At 40.7% G+C, this 22,878-nt stretch overlaps 1 protein-coding gene across 3 annotated transcripts in view; it reads left to right on the top strand.

Moving 5' to 3' along the window:
- The window catches only part of fbxl17 (F-box and leucine rich repeat protein 17), a 558,587-nt gene that overhangs the window by 513,411 nt on the left and 22,298 nt on the right, over positions 1–22,878 (top strand). For all 3 annotated transcript variants that reach the window (XM_033017392.1, XM_033017391.1, XM_033017390.1), the window contains one exon: positions 9,945–10,087. In XM_033017392.1, the coding sequence (XP_032873283.1) occupies positions 9,945–10,087 (143 nt within the window). The remainder of the gene's footprint in view (positions 1–9,944; positions 10,088–22,878) is intronic.

Here is a 22,878-nt window from a genome sequence, read left to right as displayed (position 1 = left end):
GAGAAAAAGCTGCCTCACCGACCAGGTAGGGACCTAGAAATAAAGTTGACACCTACGCCCCACATTAAAAAGTCCATATCTCCAACGAACGAAAAACAGGACTCACTAAAACTATTAAAAAAAACGAATTAAAACAGACGGCTGCTGGCTAGCAGCCGTTCACCAAGATGGCTCCTCATCCTCTATGAACTCCAAACTTTTTCAACTTAAAAGGCTTTAAACTTGATGTTATACTACTGTAAATAATGCACACTGCCGTTGTGATACATTGAATCAGAGCAAGTGGATATTTTATATGCTGTTGGTTTTGTGTAAAAGCCTGAGTTTGTGGGCAATAAAGATTATTTCTTCAACTAGGTTGAACGATATGGGATGCTGTAATAGTATTTCTTGTTATTGCTTGTAGTAAATCCCACATCTCCCTCAGGCGACCAATCTCATAAGGAATGAGTGGATAAAAACCGCAAAATAGAGATGTGACAAAATAGAGAAAACAACTGAGCATAGTAATTAGACTAATTAAAAGAATAAACGTAATTTGTTTGTTTTTAATCCATTGTGCAGATGTGTGGTGAAACATGGGAGAGTATAGTTTATTTGGGCATGAGAGCTTCATCTATAGCTTATGGTAGCTGGTGCAAAACTGATAGAAGGAAACATACTGCTTCCATTTTTATAAAATATGAGAACAAATCAGTTTGTTTTACTGTATCAGTGTAGCATTGACATTAATTTGTCAAAAGGATGGGAAAGTGACTTGCTTCAAATGTCCCCAATAATTTGTACTTTTAGTCTGACACTTCGAGGTACATGAGGAGTTTGCCTGAGAATGTTTTGGACTTGTCAGTTTACCCCCTTTGTAAACAAAATGCTTGGCCTCTTCTCTTTAAGTGACCAGGCTGAGATTATCACCTTGGTGGGTTTTTGGGAAGTGCAGGAAAGGATATTTATTCATGTAGATTTCAAACACACTATAATGTTGTACCATGGAACTTAAATGCGCTCCGATAACAAACCATCTTGTGGCCTTCATTATAACAGTAATTTCTGGTTTATGAAAATAATATATGAATCAAAAGCATTGGCATGCTCAGATTTGTATCCATTTTCATATCAAACCCACTTTATAACATTAAAAAAACAGTTACCAAGAGAGTTACAAAGTGCTGGAGTAACTCAGCGGGTCAGGCAGCATCCCTGGAGAACATGGATAGGTGACGTTTCAGGTCAGGACCTTTCTTCAGACCTTCTACGACGCAAAACGTCACCTATCCATTTTCTCCCTGCTTCCTCCACTTATTTGCAAATTTGGGTATGCCTGCTCAACATAAATGAATTGCCTTTTCACAGAAGTGTTGCCAAACAAACATTGTCACCAAACTAGAAATGAAGGCAACAACCTAAAAAATAGTTTTCAAGGAACTTTGGAAGAGGAAAAAGGGGGTCAGAAAGATAAAGAGGATGACGGAGTGGATTTGGGAGAGAATTCCAGTCTTGTTACCTGAAGGCAAATGCACCTCTGATGGATCTGTTGCAATGAGAGATGATCAGGAAGCAGGAATGGAAGCACAGCTATCTTGAAGGAAGCCTGTAGGATGGAAGAGTTTGTAGTGATGAGCAAGGGCAAGATCATGGAAGGAGCTGGAAAACCGATGAAAACTTGAAGATCATAATGTTGCTTAAAGAGGATATGGAGCATGTTAGTGACCACTGAGGAGACGAGGATGGTGCAAGTTTGTGCACAGGAGGCAGAATTTTGGATGGCTACTTTTACAGAGGCCAGTACGAAGTAAATCAGACAGGGGTCCTTTGGAATAGCCAGGTCCAAGCATGAGTGAATGCACTTCTCTCAAATAATATTCTCTGATATATTTGTCCATAAACTAATTCTCAAAGTGGTTATTGTTTCTGCATTATTTTCATTCATGTAAAAAGAGCTTGTGTCTAAAATCCAGATATACTTCTGATTTTATAGTTTTGATCTTAGACAAAATATTGTGTACAGCTTTTCTTGTACTTTGACTTGCAACTCCTGCATTATTTCGCCTATGTTCTCACTCCCTAACTGTTCCCATTTACTAATTGAGCAGATAACCTTGTTTACAGTTTATTTCCATGGTCACCACAGTTTTACCCAATTAGAGATATCCCCTCTCCCCCACACTCCCTGCAGCTTAACAAGCTTCTTGTGCCTCCTTCGCAATTCTACCACTTCCTCTTCCCACAGAAGTGGTGTAATCAAAATATTTCCAGAATTTACTGTTTTTATTTTCAATTTCTAAGCATCTGTATTTTTTTTTAATGGACTTAAAGATCATCAGTGACTCATTTAAGACCATTAATGCATTTTCTTGCATTTATAATCAACCATGGGTTGGAAAAATAGGTTAATCCAATTTGCCATATTTGGACATTTAGAAATGTTATTTCAAATTTTCAATTAAATGGTGCTCCAATGGTTTTGAGTTTTGTCTTTAAGTGAGCCCAAAGAATGCTTATCTCTCCCCGAATGATTTCCTTTTACATAAGTATTGCTGTGGCTTGCTTAACCCAGCTAGCCTTTCCTGCATTTTCCAAGTCTGTAATGGTGACATACATGCTGGTGAGCTTAATATGTCTGGTCACTCTGTTACATGCAGTACAGGTAAGGAGATAAGATACAAGAGGTTCGACTTTTGTTGCTGCTATCATCTCATCCAGCATCACAGAGTAGCAGGCATGCCACCTGTAATTAACTGTTTGAGGGGGGGGGAAAGCTGTTTCCCTGACAGTTTTCACAGCGTGATCTGGCTTCCAGCTAAGGGACACAAGAATAATAGATTCATTGACATTATTTATGTAGCCTATTGCTGCCAATCAACTTACTCATGTATAAAGAATTTACATGTGTTAATACTTTAGAGGCAGTGAGCACAGATGTGTTTTCTTTTGCCTGTCCATCAACAAGCCTTTTCTCTATTAGGTTGATCATGGAGCAAATCAACTCCTACATCGACAAAAACCTGGACCCACTGCAGTTCGCGTACCGCCACAACAGATCAACGGTGGATGCGATCTCGCTGGCCCTCCACTCCGCACTGGACCACTTGGACAACAAAAACTCATATGTCAGGCTGTTATTCATTGATTACAGCTCGGCATTTAACACAATCATCCCCTCCAAACTGGTTACCAAACTCGCAGAACTGGGTCTCTGCGCATCCCTCTGCAACTGGATCCTCGACTTCCTCGTCCACAGACCACAGTCTGTTCGTATTGGTGGAAATGTGTCAGCCTCAATAACAATCAGCACGGGAGCACCTCAAGGCTGCGTGCTCAGCCCCCTGCTGTACTCACTCTATACCCATGACTGCGTAGCGAACCACAGTGCGAACTCCATCATCAAGTTCGCTGACGACACCACTATTGTGGGGCGTATCACTGATGGGGATGAGTCAGAGTACAGAAGAGAGATCGAGCAACTGTCCATATGGTGCCAGCGCAATAACCTGGCCCTCAACACCAGCAAAACCAAGGAACTGATTGTGGACTTTGGAAGGAGTAGGAGGGGGACCCACAGCCCCATTTATATCAACGGGTCGATGGTTGAAAGGGTCAAGAGCTTCAAATTCCTGGGCGTGCACATCTCTGAAGATCTTTCCTGGTCCGAGAACACTAATGCAATCATCAAAAAGCACATCAGCGCCTCTACTTCCTGAGAAGATTACGGAGAGTCGGATTGTCAAGGAAGACTCTCTCTAATTTCTACAGGTGCACAGTCGAGAGCATGCTGACCGGTTGCATCGTGGCTTGGTTCGGCAATTTGAGCGCCCTGGAAAGGAAAAGACTACAAAAAGTAGTAAACACTGCCCAGTCCATCATCGGCTCTGACCTTCCTTCCATCGAGGGGATCTATCGCAGTCGCTGCCTCAAAAAGGCTGGCAGTATCATGAAAGACCCACACCATCCGGGCCACACGCTCATCTCCCTGCTACCTTCAGGTAGAAGGTACAGGAGCCTGAAGACTGCAACAACCAGGTTCAGGAATAGTTACTTCCCCTCAGCCATCAGGCTATTAAACCTGGCTCGGACAAAACTCTGATTATTACCAACCACTTTCTGTTATTTGCACTATCAGTTTATTTATTCATGTGTGTATATATTTATATCATGGTATATGGACACATTTATCTGTTTTGTAGTAAATGCCTACTATTTTCTGTGTGCTTAAGCAAAGCAAGAATTTCATTGTCCTATACAGGGACACATGACAATAAACTAACTTGAACTTGAACTTGTTATGTAAAACTATCAGGAATCAGTGGGAAGAATCAGAGATTCAATGACAAGTGTGGCCTTCCAGCAAAAATCAAAATGTTACTTAATCATCTCTGGAGAAAGAATAAACACGAGTTCTAAATCTGCTGCAGAGGATCAGCTTGTCTTCTTGGATCCATTACCTCACTAGTAAACTTACCCAAAAGATAGCCATGAGTGATTAATAGATAACTGACTTGCTAAATAGTTGACACAAGGACTTTGCACAAACCAAATGTTAAAGACCAGATACATAATATCCCAGCAATGGGATTTGTTCTGATGTTGTGCAAAAGATAGCTGCACTGAAACAGAATGAGAATGAAACTAGACAGACCATTCTGGCTGCATTCTTGGCACCTAGTCAGGACGTGAAAAACACATCCTCAGCCAACTCGACTTGGCAAAGTTCTTCCGATTAATATATGGGGATTGGTATGTAATTTCGAAGAACAGTCCCAACGTCAAGGCAAGCAGAAGCCTGACCTAAGTTGTACTCACAGAATTGTACTGTTCAGCCTCTAACCACAATCCCAAGCTATGTCCTGTTCCTCCATCACAACTGACCCACTTGAGGCGATAGATAATACAGTGGTATACAAGGAGTATAGAGTGGACCTGCCAATCCTAAACATTGACTTCAGACTACCTGAAGTGTCTTGCTTTAAGTCAAACAGGAAACCTCCTTTCTCAATAAATTATCATAGATAGGGTAGATAACGAGTTTTTTTCCCCCAAGGGAAATGTCAAATGCGAGAGGGCACAGCATTTTTTTTACATAGATAATAGAGAATGGTGGAAACAGATATGATTGTGAGTTTAAGAGGCATGTAGATAGACTCTTGAACATGTAGGGATATGGGTTGCGTGCAGATTTATGAGATTAGTTTAATTTGGTGTCATGGTCAGCACAGACATTGTGGATTGTGGGGCCGATTCCTGTGCTGTGCAGTTCTGTGCTCTATTACCTGTTACCATTCTCCCTCAGCTGATAAATCAGCACTCAAACATATGAACAATGTGGAAGAAGCAATGTGAGTAGTGAGGACATGGAATGTAGGCAGGGTGACGAACATTGATGTCTATCTCCAAAAGAAGCACCAACACTGTTAGGATCAGCCAATTACTGAAGGATTTAGCTGTCACATTGAGACTGCAGCAATTTATGCCCCTGTCCCACTTAGGAGACCTAAACAGCAACCTCTGGTGATCTTGCACGCCACCCAAAAAAAAATCAAGGTCAAGGTGACATGCAACCTCCTACCACTCCCACGCATATGTTGAAAACCTTCCTCGACTATGAAGAAAACCGTCTTCCGACTTGACCTGCAACAAAAAAATTATCGATTTTTAAAACTGCAACCTATTTTTAGTCGAGGCCGGTTTTAAACATGATGAAAAAATAGCAGCAACCTAGATAATAATAATAATAATAATAATAATATATCTTTTATTGTCATTGCACGTCAGTGCAACGAGATTTAGTGTGCAGCTCCACTGATGTCCAGGAAAGGTAAATAAATACAATACATAAATAAACAAGCTGAATTGATTGACGTGACCATCTGAGGGAGACTGTCCAAAGGGGGTGGGTGGGGGGGCACTCATTAGGGCCGGTTCAGAGCCGCTATAGCTCTTGGGATGAAACTGTTCCTGAGTCTGGAGGTTCGGGCGTAGAAGGCCTTGTAACGTCTGCCGGAGGGAAGTAGTTGAAACAGACCGTGGCAGGGGTGTGATGAGTCCTTATGGATGCTGAGGGCCTTCCTGAGGCACCGCGTGTGGTAGATGCCCTCCAAGGCTGGTAGCTCTGTCCCGATGATCCTCTGCGCTCTGTTGACGACGCGCTGAAGAGCTCTCCTCTCCGCCTCCGTGCAGCTGAGATACCACACAGAGATGCCATACGTTAGTATGCTCTCTGTGGTGCAGCGGTAGAACGTTGTCAGCAGCTGTTGGGGCAGACCAGTCTTTTTTAATGTCCTCAGGAAGAACAGTCGTTGCTGTGCCTTCTTGACCAGCGCGGCGGTGTTTGTGGACCATGTGAGGTCTTCTGAAATGTGAGTGCCCAGAAACTTAAAGCTGGACACTCTCTCCACACTTTCCCCATAAATGGAGATTGGGTCGTATTCTCCAGAATGGGACCTCCTGAAGTCAATGATCAGCTCCTTGGTCTTGGAGGTGTTTAGTGCCAAGTTGTTATTGGCGCACCAGTCCGCCAGGTTCTGCACCTCCGCTCTGTATTTTGTTTCATCACCGTTGGTGATCAGCCCAATCACTGTTGTGTCGTCTGCAAACTTCACGATGGTGTTGGTGTCGAATGCAGGGACACAGTCGTGAGTGAAGAGGGAGTAGAGCATGGGGCTTAGTACACAACCCTGTGGTGTGCCGGTGCTCAGGGTGATGCTGAAGCCTCGACCACGCGGAAACCACTTTCGACCATTAGGAAGAGGACAAAAACCTCCGGTGACCTCATCGAAACCTTGGGTGGTGGGCAAGGTCACCAGAGGTTGCTGTTTAGGTCTCCTAAGTGGGACAGGGTTAGTGAGCAAGCCATGAGAAGAGATAAAGGTACTTAATCTGGTCCTTGACCAGTTGTACATGTATCTATCCTTTCATAGCATTCGGAGTGACTACCACAGAGCCTGGAGAGATAAGTCATATCATCACACACCATCCATTATGTTGTGTGGTGCTAAATTTCACTCTCATTACAAATGGGAGCTCAAAACAACACATCTATAAATTGCTAGTAACCATCAAGCAACATCTCTGGAGAACATGGATAGATTATGTTTTGGGTCAGGTCCCTTCTTCAGGAATCTGAAGACTGGTCCCAACTGAAACATCACCCATCCAATTTCTCCAGGGATGCTGCCTGAACTGCTGAGTTATTCCAACACTCTGTGTCCTTCTTTGAAGTTCCTTGTGTCTACATAAAAATGAGGTAACCAACATTACAAAACCAAAATACAGGCTGCAAGCATGCTGAACAGTAATCCCACAATCTATAGATCAGACCATAGCTCCACATATATGTCACATTTAAATTATGATTATTGGACAGTGAAATTATGGACTGGGTATATCAATAACTTATCAATACTATCATTTCATTTTCGTCCGCTGGTTACTGAAATTGAAGACTGATGAGGTGTACCCTGTTTAATAGTGAGTCTGCAAACTACTCGCTGATAAAAAGATGCTTCTGTAAAACAGAGCTTCCTCCACTAAACTGTACAGAGCATGTCATATCGTTAAGAGGACTCAAAAATGATATTTACACTATTCTCAAAACCTTAATTTCATGAAGAGGCTTCTTTCATGTATAATATTTAAATTTTATTTTCTGGTTTTGTCTTTCATAATGGCATTTTTTTCATATGGGACTTTTCCCTCAGAAATGTCTTAAAACATAACGAGCAATAAAATGTCATGACCGATATGTGGGCAATCATCGCAGCCATTTAGCACACAGGAACACAACATCATTAATAAGCTCCACTATCGCTTTAATATGTTTTTGGTGTATTCATGAAGAAATGTTGACCAATACAGGGAAAATGCATTTTGTCATTCATTAATATTTCTGAACCCTCTAAATGAGCTGTTAGGTCTCAATTTAACGTTTCCATTGAAAATGAATACTCCCAACAGTGACAGCTTAGAACTTGGGGTGGCACGTTAGCACAGCGGTAGAGTGCTGCCTTACAGCGCCAGAGACCCGGGTTCGAGCCTGACTACGGGTGCTGTCTGTTTTTTCCTGATGCTCCAGTTTCCTCCCACACTCCAAAGACGTACAAGTTTGTAGGTTAATTGGCTTTTGTAAAATTGTAAATTGTCCCTAGTGTGTGGGATAGTGCTGGAATACGGGAAACATGGTCGGTGTGGACTCGGTGGGTCGAATGGCCTGGTTCCGTGCTGTATCTCTAAACTAAACTTAGACTAGACTATATTCAGATGTCAAAATAAGCTATTCAACCTATTATAGTTCAAAGTTCATCTGGTTAAATAAAGCAACATTGACCTTAGTTGTTTAGTCACTGGTTCAAAGTGCCAGAAGCAGTCTGACATATAAACTTAATGCAGCTTACGGCTTTCATGATGAGGTTATTAACATACAAACTTGAACTATATGTGAAACTAGCTGCATCTGAAGAAACAAACATTTTATTTTTGTGTTGAATATTAAGAATACTGGGCAAAATTAACTTGGCACAAGTTAACAGTCTTTTCTAGTAGATCTAGTGGGACGGCTGATGTTGAAAATAAATTGACATTGGTCTGTTAGGTGACATTTTTAATGAGCTTAAGGTACCCTTAGAGAATTGGAAGTATAGACTGGAGGAAGTCTTATGTTTATTCAATTATCTTTTTATTTTGAATGTAAATTCTATTTCTCTTGCTGGTCACTTATGTCCCTCATGCTCCCACCAAATATGTGAGATTTATTTTCTTTTGAAAGTAAACCCAATCTATTTTTCCCCCTTGATCTCCCAGAATATACACCAACTGCAGCTGACGAGACTTCCACTATTTCTTGGTAGTGTTACCAAAGACCTAGAAGCTCCATACTTCATTTTGGTGCCTCAATTCAGCTGCCAAACCTCATCAGAATTTATCTCAACAATTTACAATGACCAGAAAATATTATGCCTTAAGAATGTTTGTATATTATACCAAGGGCCAAGGTTTTATCCAAATTACACAGTTAATTGATCTTATTTGGCACTAAAGATAGATGAAATTGCAATGCATTAGACCTGGAATGTTTATCTTGATGCATTGGGCGATCAGCCAGTAGAAAAGTCATTTTTAAGCTCTGGCCATCAAGAGTAATGTATTTTTCTAATGGCCATTTACGAAATCTTGAAGTAACCAATATGGTTCCTACTATGGTTCTATAATAAAACTTCTCTCATAATCTGTAAATTAAGGGTAAACACCTGACTTCATGGGCTTTATTTGATTAGACTGTGACTTCAATGAAATACTATGGGAGTACAAAACAAGACGGTTGAGAAACATAACTTGTAACGTCAATTGTTTTTAAAGCTTGTGCAGGCATTAAGTCCTATTGTGGTTCCCAATTAAATTAAGAATCTTCAGATTAACTGGTCATCAGCCTCTTTGGTCTTTATGGGATTTTACAGTAGCTTATCAATTTACCAAAGTAACAAAAATTTTGCATTGTAATTCTGAAGCAGTAGGCAGTTATATAAAGACAAGTTATTTATTTTTCTTCATCTGTTCTCAGTTAGATTATCAAATCTTTTAAGGCGTATCTTCTTTCCCTATTTGTCGTTCAAGCATTTAATGCTTCATCCTTCCCTCAATCCCTTCTATTTGGTGAAGGCTTAGTCAAACAACTTGGTGATTCAGATACATCTGGAATCAATTATGGTGTTCAAGCGAGACTGCTAATCACTGTACTGCCTGCTGCCTTCCCTTCATGATCTTAAATTGAGCTGAATGTTGCTTTTCTGAGAAAAGGGGAGAAATTATTGACTGTCGTCCCCAACTACACACTAACCTCCTATCTCAGAAGTCAAGAGCAGTAAATGTAGGCAGTTGGTTGATAATGATCACCTTAAGTCAATGATTATAATGGTTGCCTACTCAGAACTAATTGACAATGTCCTTATTTGTTGCAGCTTTGATAACGATTGGGCAATATAGTGCAACCATTGAAACAGTGGATGTGGGCTGGTGTAAAGAAATCACAGATAAAGGAGCAACTCAAATCTCACAGACCAGCAAGTCCCTCAGGTATTTGGGGCTTATGCGGTGTGATAAGGTAAGAGGCTTAATTGAAGACACTTATGATTAATGAAACTTTACCATGTTAATACTTTATTCATTTGCTTAAGCACCATCTGATATATTTGATTTGGTAATGGTCACAATGCAAACTGATAGGGATTCTAAAGTCTAGTTTATAAGAATGTTGGATGGTATATTGGAGAAATTGCATAACATTAAAAAAATGATGTCCTATCATCAAATCAAAATGTGGTGCGTACAAAGGAAAACTAGCCACGATACCCCAGTCTTTCCTAGAAGCAACATGCCTAAAGGAATTATGCCTATTTTCTGTGGCAACCTCTTATAACACTTTCTAAAATTAGTAGGATTATTCTTGATTTATTTTGTTATGCAATGTATTGTAAGGATAATAATAATAATAATAATATATTTTATTGTCATTGCACATAAGCGCAACGAGATTTGGTATGCAGCTTCCATCCAATGTCATAACATAAATAACTAATAAAATTTGGATTTAGATACCCCGAGAACTTGGTTTGTAAAAGAACAGTGAAATAGTCAAAACAGTTCAAACAGACTAAAGTGCAGATGTGTCTGTGCGACGTGACCATCCGAGGGAGACAGTCCAGGGGGGGTGGGGGGCACTCAGCAGGGCCGGTTCAGAGCTCTGGGAATGAAGCTGTTCCTGAGTCTGGAGGTTCGGGCGTAGAAGGCCTTGTAACGTCTGCCGGAGGGAAGTAGTTCGAACAGTCCATTACAAGGGTGTGAGGAGTCTTTATGGATGCTAACGGCCTTCCTGAGGCACCGTGTGTGGTAGATGCCCTCCAAGACTGGTAGCTGTGTCCCAATGATCTTCTGCGCTCTGTGGACGACGAGCTGAAGAGCTCTCCTCTCCGCCTCCGTGCAGCTGAGATACCACACAGAGATGCCATACGTTAGTATGCTCTCTGTGGTGCAGTGGTAGAATGTTGTCAGCAGCTGTTGGGGCAGACCAGTCTTTTTTAATGTCCTTAGGAAGAACAGTCGTTGCTGTGCCTTCTTGACCAGCGCAGCGGTGTTGGTGGACCATGTGAGGTCCTCTGAAATATGAGTGCCCAGAAACTTAAAGCTGGACACTCTCTCCACACTGTCCCCGTAGATGGAGATTGGGGCGTATTCTCCATTATGTGACCTCCTGAAGTCAATAATCAGCTCCTTCGTCTTGGAGGTGTTTAGTGACAAGTTGTTACATGCGCACCAGTCCGCCAGGTTCTGCACCTCCGCTCTATTTTGTTTCATCGCCGCTGGTGATCAGCCCAATCACTGGGATCTTAAAGTAATTGTTTAAATGTAATGCAGACATGTTTACCCAAAACTAAGTTCCGAGGACAGATTACAGCAATGCAGTTATCAGTTTACCATAATTTGTTCTTTAATGAGCTTTTGTAGTTATCAAAGGAAAATAATTGTTTTTGACTTTTAGTGACCAGTGTTGAGGGCCTGTCCCACGGGCGTCATTTGCGCGTTATTTATGCGACATAATTTAGGCAGTGACGTGCGGTACCCCAGGATTTTGGGATTCACAAAATCTTCGAGCGCCACCTGCGTGACGCGCAAATGACGCCCAAGTGTGACAGGCCCTTTAATGTTTGATAACTGGTGGAACAGATAAAGAATGACCATGTAGTGTATGGGGCCACCATGCCAGCACACAATCTCCGGCAATCTGTAATTTGCATAGAAAATAGATCAAGAACGGGCCCTTCTACCCACAATGTTTGTGTCGAACATGATGTCTCGTTAAACTAATCTATTCTGCTTCTATTTCTTATCGTGTCCACATCACAAGATGTGGACACACCTCTCGGCATCTGCATACAATGGCGTCTTGCACTTCTTGTGTGTAGTGGTGGAAACAGGGCCGCGACGTGAACGCTCTTTCCTTGACCCCTGCCTCTACTTGATCCATATCCTATTCCCTGTTCCTCCATGTGCCTATCTAAAAGCCTCATAAAAACCACTATCGTGCCTGCCTCCACCAACATATCCTCTTGCTTGTTGTGCTATATTGGTAATTTGAAAGAGTGGGAAATGCATAAGTCAGAAGTTATAACCTAATATAAACATAGAGCAGAAATATGCCATATAATCAACAATGCGATGTCAATGTTACAAAATGATTTGTTCCAAAAACAATAATAAAGTCCAAACAAGAAACAGAATACATAAGACTCCTTGTTGGAATGGAAGGTATGTGAAGAGGATGAAATTGAAATGGAGCTGCAGTCGTGAATAGCTTCAGATGAATGTGCAGCAATGCTCCACATTATCAACTGAGTCTTGTAATTTCTGCCCTTCAGTGACTTTTTCCAGATTCTTTAAACAGTCTTTGACAAATGTAATGTGAATACTTCTTCTGTACCAAGCCCTCACATTGTTTCAGCACAGATAAAAACAGACAAACTAGGAATGGGTCATTGGGGAACTTCAGAAGTATTTATTCCAAAGAGGCTGTGATACTTCACACCAAAGCACTTGTTTCCCGCTGGACAGCCATCTGTGTTATTATTCAGTTTTAACTTTCAGGTAAGCCTGAAATGTCTGTTCATTCAAGTGAATTAATTGCCTTTGACACCCTCCTTGCAGATCAAATAACTTAGTTCCAGGAACAAGTTCAACATGCATTTAAATTTTAAAATCACAATGAGTATTTGGTGCAATTAACTTATGTTGACTTCATTTAAGAAACCTGCTGAATTAAATAGCTCCAATAGAACATTTGCCATAAGGGCAAAGTAATTGGTTTTGTTTTGTTTTACATTTTGTCTTAAACCATAAAACAGAGGTCTTGTGAAAATAATTTGTATGATAGGATTTTGTTCCCAATTCATTATCATGTTGTGGAAGCAACTTATGTTGATTTTCAGATTTTGGAACCAGGATGGGGCATCTTGCATCACTACTGATATTGGCCACATGTCATAAGGTATCGGAGCAGAATTAGGCCATTCGGCTCATCGAGTCTGCTCTGTCATTCGATACCCAATGACGGCCTCTTGGACCCTCTGTGGCAATGAATTCCACAGATACACTGCACCCTGGCAAAATAAATTCCTCTTTAAGACCAAAGGGGGTCTTTGATAATGTGTTCAATTGTTTGACTTGCTGTTCTGCCAATAGATCTGGTACTGTTTCCATGGTGCAAACAATGGCCATAACTTCATTCACCTGTTTGTATCCATCTCACAACCTGGAATGTCTAGTCCAGCTATTGGTAAAACGGTGCTTGTTCTATTGTTGCTGTTCCATTGATGATTCCAGTGCTGCTTTCATTTGAATGTGATGTATAATTTAAACATCTCCCGTGGTTTTTCCCTTCATTGAGCCGTCATTTTGGCACACCTTCCATCCTGTAATGGAATACATGATGGGCTTGCAGAAATTAAATTACTGAAAGGATGGTGGGGTTTCCTTGTCTTGTATCTGGGGGAAATGTTGTTCTCTCGCATCAGGGATCAGTTGACAGTCATTAACATTGGTGTTCTGATGATGATACATGTAGCTGTGTTTAATAGCATCTCAATTTGGTAACTGTCTATCCATGGCAGAGCACAATACTTGTCAGTCGAATACCTTAAAACGTGCCCTCTCATCTTTGTCATTTCTGTTGTGGGAAGAAGGCTCTGACTATCTAACTATCCACATCCTATAATTTTATCTGCTTCTGCCATGCTCCCCTCAATCACTAGCACTCCACGTTTGTCCAATCTCTTCTTACAGCTACACTAGCCTCTAATCCAGGCAACATTCTAGAAAATCTCTTCTGCACCAACTTCAAAGCCTTCACATCCTTCCTGCATTGGGGCAACCAGAACCGCACATAATACTCCAAACCTGCAACTTCTTGATTCTTATATTTAATGCCCAGACCAATAAAGGCAAGAATACCATATGCCTTCTGTGCCACTCTATCTATTTATGTTGCCATTTTCAGGGAGCCATGATCCCTCTGTACATTAACACTGTTAAGTGTCCTGCCAGTAACTGCATACTTTCTTTATATTCGACCACGCGAAGCACAACACCTCATACTTGTTCGGATTAAACACCTAGAATATTGATTTATCTAACTTCAAGAAACCCTTGCATCCCCTCACTGACCCTAGTTTCACTGTCGTTCTGTTGAGTTTCTCTGTCTGTGTAACTCATTTTCCCACAGCCCACAGCCAACATTGGACCATTGAGGGCTCCAGCTTTCCTTGATCTTTGTTACTTTTTGCATATCTTTCATTCATTTGTTCTATATCTCGCTATATCACTGTCTACATCTCGTTTCCCTTTCCCCTGACTCTGTCTGAAAAAGGATCTCAACACGAAATGTCATCTATTCCTTTTCTCCAGAAATGCTGCCTGACCTGAGTTACTCCATCTTTGTGTTATCTATCTGATTATAGTTATTGATGGAGTCCACAAGGATTAATTGTATCGTATCACTTGTTGCAGCAGCCAAACCCACACATAATAATGGCATTGGATTATCTGTACATTACAGGAAGAGGTATAAGTTATGGATAATCGGGAACGATAAGTCATTTTAACACCATGGAAAATAAATTTGAAGCATTTGTCACAACATTGTGGTCCAACATACTTGATGGAATCATGTTCAACGTCCAACATAGCTCGATTTATCCCTTTACAGTGTCAGTTTCAAATCTCTGTTCCCATAAAATACCATGTATAATTCAGGGTAAAGCAGCGAATAATCATGAGGATTGTATGTTTGACTCTCTGTACTTAATCTATCTACTCTGTACTGTTGAAACCATCAATGCAGTTCATTATGCTACATTCAGTGTCGTGACATGCTTCTTGGCAGATACCCAGTTTGTGTATTATAGTAAGAGTTTGTGCAAAAGATAAAGAAAAGTAAATTATTTCCAAGCGTTTGACCCCTTAGCTAATGGCAGTGAGCGGAAAGTTATTCAAAAACAGATGGGAACATTAAAAAAATAGATTAGGTTAACCAATTTTCACTTTTAGATGAACAACAGTGCATCAGGTGCATTATGATTCAGGTTTAACGGAATGGGAAATTATGGCTCATCTGAAGTTCTATTGCAACAATTTTTTTTTAAATATTTGGATGTGAAAGTACTTGAATGAAACGTATGTATAGAAAATATCAGTATGATAAGCAGCTTCCAGCAAATCATCTTTGTTTATAGTGTAATCATTTAATGGAATAGAAATATTTAACTGACGTCCTCCACTACCATTTCCAGCCAATATGAGACTATACAGGCTCACAAGACATGAAAATGTGAATTTATTTCCATGCTAACATAGTGATCTATTTCAAGTTAGTTAGTTAGTTAGTTAGTTTATTGTCATGTGTCCCTGTATAGGACAATGAAATTCTTGCTTTGCTTAAGCACACAGAAAATAGTAGGCATTTACTATAAAACAGATAAATGTGTCCATATACCATGATATAAATATATACACACATGAATAAATAAACTGATAGTGCAAATAACAGAAAGTGGTTGGTAATAATCAGAGTTTTGTCCGAGCCAGGTTTAATAGCCTGATGGCTGAGGGGAAGTAACTATTCCTGAACCTGGTTGTTGCAGTCTTCAGGCTCCTGTACCTTCTACCTGAAGGTAGCAGGGAGATGAGTGTGTGGCCAGGATGGTGTGGGTCTTTCATGATACTGCCAGCCTTTTTGAGGCAGCGACTGCGATAGATCCCCTCGATGGAAGGAAGGTCAGAGCCGATGATGGACTGGGCAGTGTTTACTACTTTTTGTAGTCTTTTCCTTTCCAGGGCGCTCAAATTGCCGAACCAAGCCACGATGCAACCGGTCAGCATGCTCTCGACTGTGCACCTGTAGAAGTTAGAGAGAGTCTTCCTTGACAATCCGACTCTCCGTAATCTTCTCAGGAAGTAGAGGCGCTGATGTGCTTTTTTGATGATTGCATTAGTGTTCTCGGACCAGGAAAGATCTTCAGAGATGTGCACGCCCAGGAATTTGAAGCTCTTGACCCTTTCAACCATCGACCCGTTGATATAAATGGGGCTGTGGGTCCCCCTCCTACTCCTTCCAAAGTCCACAATCAGTTCCTTGGTTTTGCTGGTGTTGAGGGCCAGGTTATTGCGCTGGCACCATATGGACAGTTGCTCGATCTCTCTTCTGTACTCTGACTCATCCCCATCAGTGATACGCCCCACAATAGTGGTGTCGTCAGCGAACTTGATGATGGAGTTCGCACTGTGGTTCGCTACGCAGTCATGGGTATAGAGTGAGTACAGCAGGGGGCTGAGCACGCAGCCTTGAGGTGCTCCCGTGCTGATTGTTATTGAGGCTGACACATTTCCACCAATACGAACAGACTGTGGTCTGTGGACGAGGAAGTCGAGGATCCAGTTGCAGAGGGATGCGCAGAGACCCAGTTCTGCGAGTTTGGTAACCAGTTTGGAGGGGATGATTGTGTTAAATGCCGAGCTGTAATCAATGAATAACAGCCTGACATATGAGTTTTTGTTGTCCAAGTGGTCCAGTGCGGAGTGGAGGGCCAGCGAGATCGCATCCACCGTTGATCTGTTGTGGCGGTACGCGAACTGCAGTGGGTCCAGGTTTTTGTCGATGTAGGAGTTGATTTGCTCCATGATCAACCTCTCAAAGCACTTCATCACCACCGGCGTTAGTGCCACTGGTCGATAGTCATTGAGGCATGTCACCTTACTCTTCTTGGGCACCGGTATAATTGATGCCCTTTTAAAGCAGGTGGGGACCTCAGACCTCAGAAGTGAGAGATTGAAAATGTCCGTAAAAACTCCCGCCAGTTGGTCCGCACAGGTTTTTAGAACACGGCCGGGTATACCATCAGGACCAGGTGCTTTTCGGGGGTTCACCCCTCTGAAGGATTTCTCATCAATATATGATCTTGGAAATTTCTCTTGGATATCTTTCATTGTTTATGAAGAGAGACAATTTTTAACTTGGTTCCAGTTAGATCCAGATTAAAGGCAATATTCTACTGGCTACTAACATTCAATGACAGCTCCAATGTATCTGCCACATTCTCATTACTCTCTTCAACAGGAATGACAGTCATCTGGACTTGTTCTGGGAAATTGAAAGACTTGAGAACAGTGCAATGAATATATTGTGTCATTCAGTCCCCTCTAATTCCAATTACTGGCATTTTACATGTGTTGCAGAAAAGTCAATTATTTATTTTTCTTGTAAAATATGTGCTCTCTGTAGCAAAACCTACAAATATTTGAAAATAAACCTTGAATTTGGTGGTAATTTGTTTTTGAAGGTTTAATCTTGTATATTGAGGAATAGGATTTTAAAAGCAAATTATCACCAATATTTTATATAAAGCACCCTATTATATTGTTCTAAAATACCCAATCCTAGTATTATAACATGCCCTTTCCTATGATTATATTTGGTCGTCTATTTGGATGATGAAACATAAATGCAAATATTCTACAGTAATTCAGCACAGAAACATGCCCTTTAGCCCAACTTGTCTATGCTGGTCAAGATGCCCCATCTATGCTAATCCCACCTACTCGCGTTTGGCCCAAAACCCTCGCAACCTTTGGCCTATGCATATATTTGTACTCTGGCTAAGCTTTAAGCATATTACGCATGTAAATAGAAATTTGTAATGTACATTCCTAGATCTCTATTCTCCCTCCTCCAAATCAGACAGAATATCTTGCATTTCAAGTCTTAAAACACTGAAATAAATATTGGACTGATGTAGCAGCAAAATCTCAGCATCAGAAAAATATTTTTGTTTCTGACTGAGGAAAGGTTTAGACTTAAAATATCCTTAAATGCTGCACCTGTTTAACTTTAGTATCTACTTTGAAGATTACCAAGTGTTGGTATAGCATGTGCATATGGCCTGAGGAAGGGTCTCTGCCTTTTATACCATTGACTTTGACATATGCTTTATTATCAAGTAGGTACAATGTGATTTGTATGCTGAGAAAAAGAGGTAGCTTTAATGTTTATACGTAACGATTTGGAGACGACCTCTTCCTGTTATGTTTAGATAAAAGGTTTTTCTTTTATGGAATTTAAATGACAAATAACGATTGCCTTTTAGAATATTCTTTGGAGTTCTGAGGAATGAGAAGCAAGCCGAATGAAACACACACAATTCTTATGAGGGTTGGCAGAGTATTGCAGGGGTGATGTCTGGAACTGGGGATCACAGGTCCAGAGTGATAGATCACTGGGGATCTATCAAGATAAGCGATCAGCCATTCGGAACTGAGGTGAGAAGAAATTTCTTCACCCAGAGGACAGTGAATGTTCTGAATTCGCCACCAAAGAGGACGGTAATGAGGTCAGTCACTGGGTATATTAAACCAAAGATAGACACAAAAAGCTGGAGTAACTCAGCTGGACAGGCAGCGTCTCTGGAGAGAAGGAATGGGTGATGTTACGGGTCGAGTGAGAAGGGCCTTGATCCGAAACGTCACCTATTACTTCTCTCCAGAGATGCTGCCTGTCCTGCTGAGTTACTCCAGCTTTTCGTGTCTACTGGGTATATTCAAGACAGGAGTTGATCGATTTTGAAAAAATAAGAGAATCAAGGCTTTTTGGATTGGTTCGGGAAAATGGTACTGAAGTAAAATATAAGCCATGGTGTTGTTGAATGACAGAGCAGGCAGAAGTGGCTGAATAGCTTATTCCATTTTCTATTTCCGATTTCCCACGTTGTAAATACTTGCTTCTCTTCAGCTGTGGATCATTATCTTTCAGCAATGAAGTAAATTCTAAAAATAAAGATCTTGTTTTTAAATAGTCTTTCTTGACATTCCAAGCCATTCCACAGCTGGTGAAATAATCTTGAAATGTAGTCACCATTGCTATGTATTAAAGACAACAGTCAAGTTGCACATAGCAAGCACCCACAAACCATAGAGACCAGATGATCTGCTCTAATGATGTTGATTTAAGATTAACTATCATCCACGATAGCAAGGGAACCCTGTGCTCATATTCAAAATGGTGCTGTGAGACCTTCTAAATTCATCTGGCAGCAGGTACAAAACTTTAGTTTAATGTCTCATCTCAAAGATGAGACATCTCAAAGATGAGACATTATCAAGCACGAAGCCAGTAAAATTGTACACTGGAGTACCAGCCTATGTTTTTGTCTTCTCTCCTGAATAGAACAAATATAGTTTATTAGAGTTATTCTACTCGTCTGATTCGATGAAGAGTTGAAGAATTTTCGCTTTCTGTAAAGTTTTCTCTTCAAATGCATATATCCGCCTGTCTTTTAAAAGTTCTTATGATATCTGTTCCACAACCCTTTCAGATATTGCTTTCCAGATTATAATAACCTCCATGTTAGAATAATTTCTCATTTTCCCTTGAACCTTTTGTCAACCTCAAATTCACAATTTCTGTTTATTGACTCACTTATCTGGGAAACAGTTTTTCCTTTTTTGCTGCAGTTTTTCTTTCACTGGAGTTTAGAAGGATGAGGGGGGGGATCTTGTAGAAACATATAACATTATAAAAGGACTGGACAAGCTAGATGCAGGAGAAATGTTCCCAATGTTGGACAAGTCCAGAACCAAGGGCCACAGTCTTAGAATAAAGGGGAGGTCATTTAAGACTGAGGTGAGAAAAATCTTTTTCATCCAGAGTTGTGAATTTATGGAACTTGATAATTATTTTGAGACGTAATTTAATTAAGTTAGCAATGTTCTGATTATTCCTGAAAAAGATATATAATCACAGTAAGAATTGTGATAAAGTTGGATATAAATATATAATTATTTATGATCAATTCACGATCAAGGAAGATATATTCTTCCTTACAATATAGTTTAAAAAATCCACAAATCATGGGCATAATATGCAGAGAATGAAGGGATATGGATTATATGCAAGCAGCTAAGAGTTGGTCTTGGCATCATGTTCGGCACAGACATTGTGGATGGTTCCTGTGCTTTACTATGTTCTATAATTGTTATCTATTCTAAAGCTTGTTCATCCTTTTGATCATGATGTGAAGACAATGAAAGAAATAAACTCAAGTTTCCTTGGCATATTATTTTAAACCAGAATTGCTCATTCGTGTAATTATTGAATCTGCTATATATACACGAGGCATGAGTAATGTCTTGTTGAACAGACCAAAATAATCATTTTTGGATAAAATTAAAACCAGTTGCTCCAATCATGTATGTTATATTATGCAAATAGGTCACAGAGGGCCCAAAAAGCTCATAACCAATGTTCAGCAGTAAAATATGCAGAATGTTATGTCAATTTGTAAGTTAATTAATATGTGTTTAAAAGAAACCACACATATAGGTAGCTTTAGTACTGAGCAATAGTTTACCATTGGTCCCGCTCTTATTAATTTGTTTGGCTCGCATGAAGTATTCACAATCTGTAATTCAAATAGTAGAAGTTGTTCACCACTCATCATGAGTTTAATTTTTCAGTCACGTTAAAATAATTGCAGGCACAAATGCCTGTGTTGCTGAAAGCAAGGAAATATCATGTGTAAAAAAACAGCTGGCTTGGTTGAATTGTGGCAATGTGCAGACATCTAGAAACCTTGGAATTTTACTTAATTACCTTTGAGAATCAGTCGAACTTTGCTCCTAGTGATCAGAAACGTTGGTATTCGTCCATTCAATACAACAGGGTCCCATTCTTGTGCACGTGCAGTGGAATTTGGAAGTTCAACATTTACCAATAAATCTGGGGCTGAATCTGTCAGTACATTCTGACACAAGTAATGTTGTGGTTCTGGAATAATGTGAAGAAATCACCACGCGAATCATGTGCAGGAAGCGAAATATCATTCATTTCAATGTTTATTAGAGAAGATCAGTCCTTCCTAAAATTATTTTTGCTTTATTTTAATGCTTTTAATTATTTCTGTGTTTTTATTTACAATTATGTTCTTACCGTACTTTATTTAGTGGTTTACCTTCATTTAAAAAATTTTACGTTTCTGAATGTCAGATATATTTCTAAACTGTTACAATCGATTACAGTTTTGAAACAAGACATGGCTCCATGCTCAGGTTTTCTCATGTTAGAAGGAATAGGAATAGAATTAGGCCATTTGGCCCATCATTGAGGGGGGATCTTATAGAAACTTACAAAATTCTTAAGGGGTTGGACAGGCTAGATGCAGGAAGATTGTTCCCAATGTTGGGGAAGTCCAGAACAAGGGGTCACAGTTTAAGGATAAGGGGGAAATCTTTTAGGACCATGGTGAATCTCTGGAATTCTCTGCCGCAGAAGGTAGTTGAGGCCAGTTCATTGGCTATATTTAAGAGGGAGTTAGATGCGGCCCTTGTGGCTAAAGGTATCAGGGGGTATGGAGAGAAGGCAGGTACATGATACTGAGTTGGATCAGCCATGATCATATTGAATGGCGGTGCAGGCTCGAAGGGCCGAATGGCCTACTCCTGCACCTATTCTCTATGTTTCTATGTCTATCAAGTCCACTCAATTGTCTATTCAATCATGGCTGATCCATTTCTCCCTCCGACCCCCCCCCCCCCCCCCCAATCTCCTGCCTTCTCCCCATAACCTCTGACACCTGTGCTAATCAAGAATCTATCTATCGCTGCCTTAAAAATATCCATTAACTTGGCCTCCACGGCCTTCTGTGGCAAAGAATTCCACAGATTCACCACCCTCTGACTAAAGAAATTAATCCTCAACACCTTCCCAAAAGCACATCCTTTAATTCTGAGGGTATGACCTCTACTCCTAGACTCTCCCACTAGTGGAAACATTCTATCCACATCCACTCTATCCAAGCCTTTCACTATTCTGTAAGTTTCAATGAGTTCCCCCCTCATTCTTCTAAACTCCAGCGAGTACAGGCCCAGTGCCGTCAAACGCTCATCATAGGTTAACCTACTCATTCCTGGAAGGAGTGTGCGTTTGTCACCCTTGGTGTAATCAGCATTGAGCAATCAGCAAGTGGGTGCCGAGAGCAGAAGTGAGAAGCACTCTCCATCCAATCAAAGAAAGTGCAAGCATCTGAGGACTGGGTATAGTGACTCCATGCGGTGAGGGGGGAGGGTTGGGGGTAAGTAGGATAGTGAGATCTATTCCTTTATAGTTTCCAACTCGGGAGTTTGGCCAAGATTCAAACTGAAGTGATAGCCGTATAAATTAAATGATTTAACTAATGAAGATAAATCAGTAGTCATTTAAGGTAGACAAAGGTGCTGGAGAAACTCGGCGGGTGAGGCAGCATCTATGGAGCGAAGGGAATAGGCAACGTTTCGGGCCAAAACCCTTCTTCAGACTCGGTAGTCATTTAATTGAGTTGTGAAAATTGAAATATATTTTCACATATATAGCCAACATTAGTTTTGATGTGTAAAATAAAATGTATAGAGTATAAGGTAGGTAAGGTAAGGCATCTCTGGAGAATAATAATAATAATAATAAATTTTATTTATGGGCGCCTTTCAAGAGTCTCAAGGACACCTTACAAAAATTTAGCAGGTAGAAAAACATGTAAGGGGAATGAAATAAATAGTAGAGACATGACTAGTACACAAAGTAAAGACAGAATTCAATACAAAACACAATATGAGGCAATTAATGCGCAGATGAAAAGAGAGGGGTACGTGGGGCTAAGGATAGGCAGAGGTGAAGAGATGGGTCTTGAGGCGGGACTGGAAGATGGTGAGGGACACGGAATTGCGGATCAGTTGGGGGAGGGAGTTCCAGAGCCTGGGAGCTGCCCTGGAGAAGGCTCTTTCCCCAAAACTGCGGAGGTTGGACATGTGGATGGAGAGGAGACC

This window comes from Amblyraja radiata, chromosome 3 (genome assembly GCF_010909765.2).
Source record: "Amblyraja radiata isolate CabotCenter1 chromosome 3, sAmbRad1.1.pri, whole genome shotgun sequence".
NCBI lineage: Eukaryota > Metazoa > Chordata > Chondrichthyes > Rajiformes > Rajidae > Amblyraja > Amblyraja radiata.
This window is presented reverse-complemented; position numbering and strand designations above follow the sequence as displayed.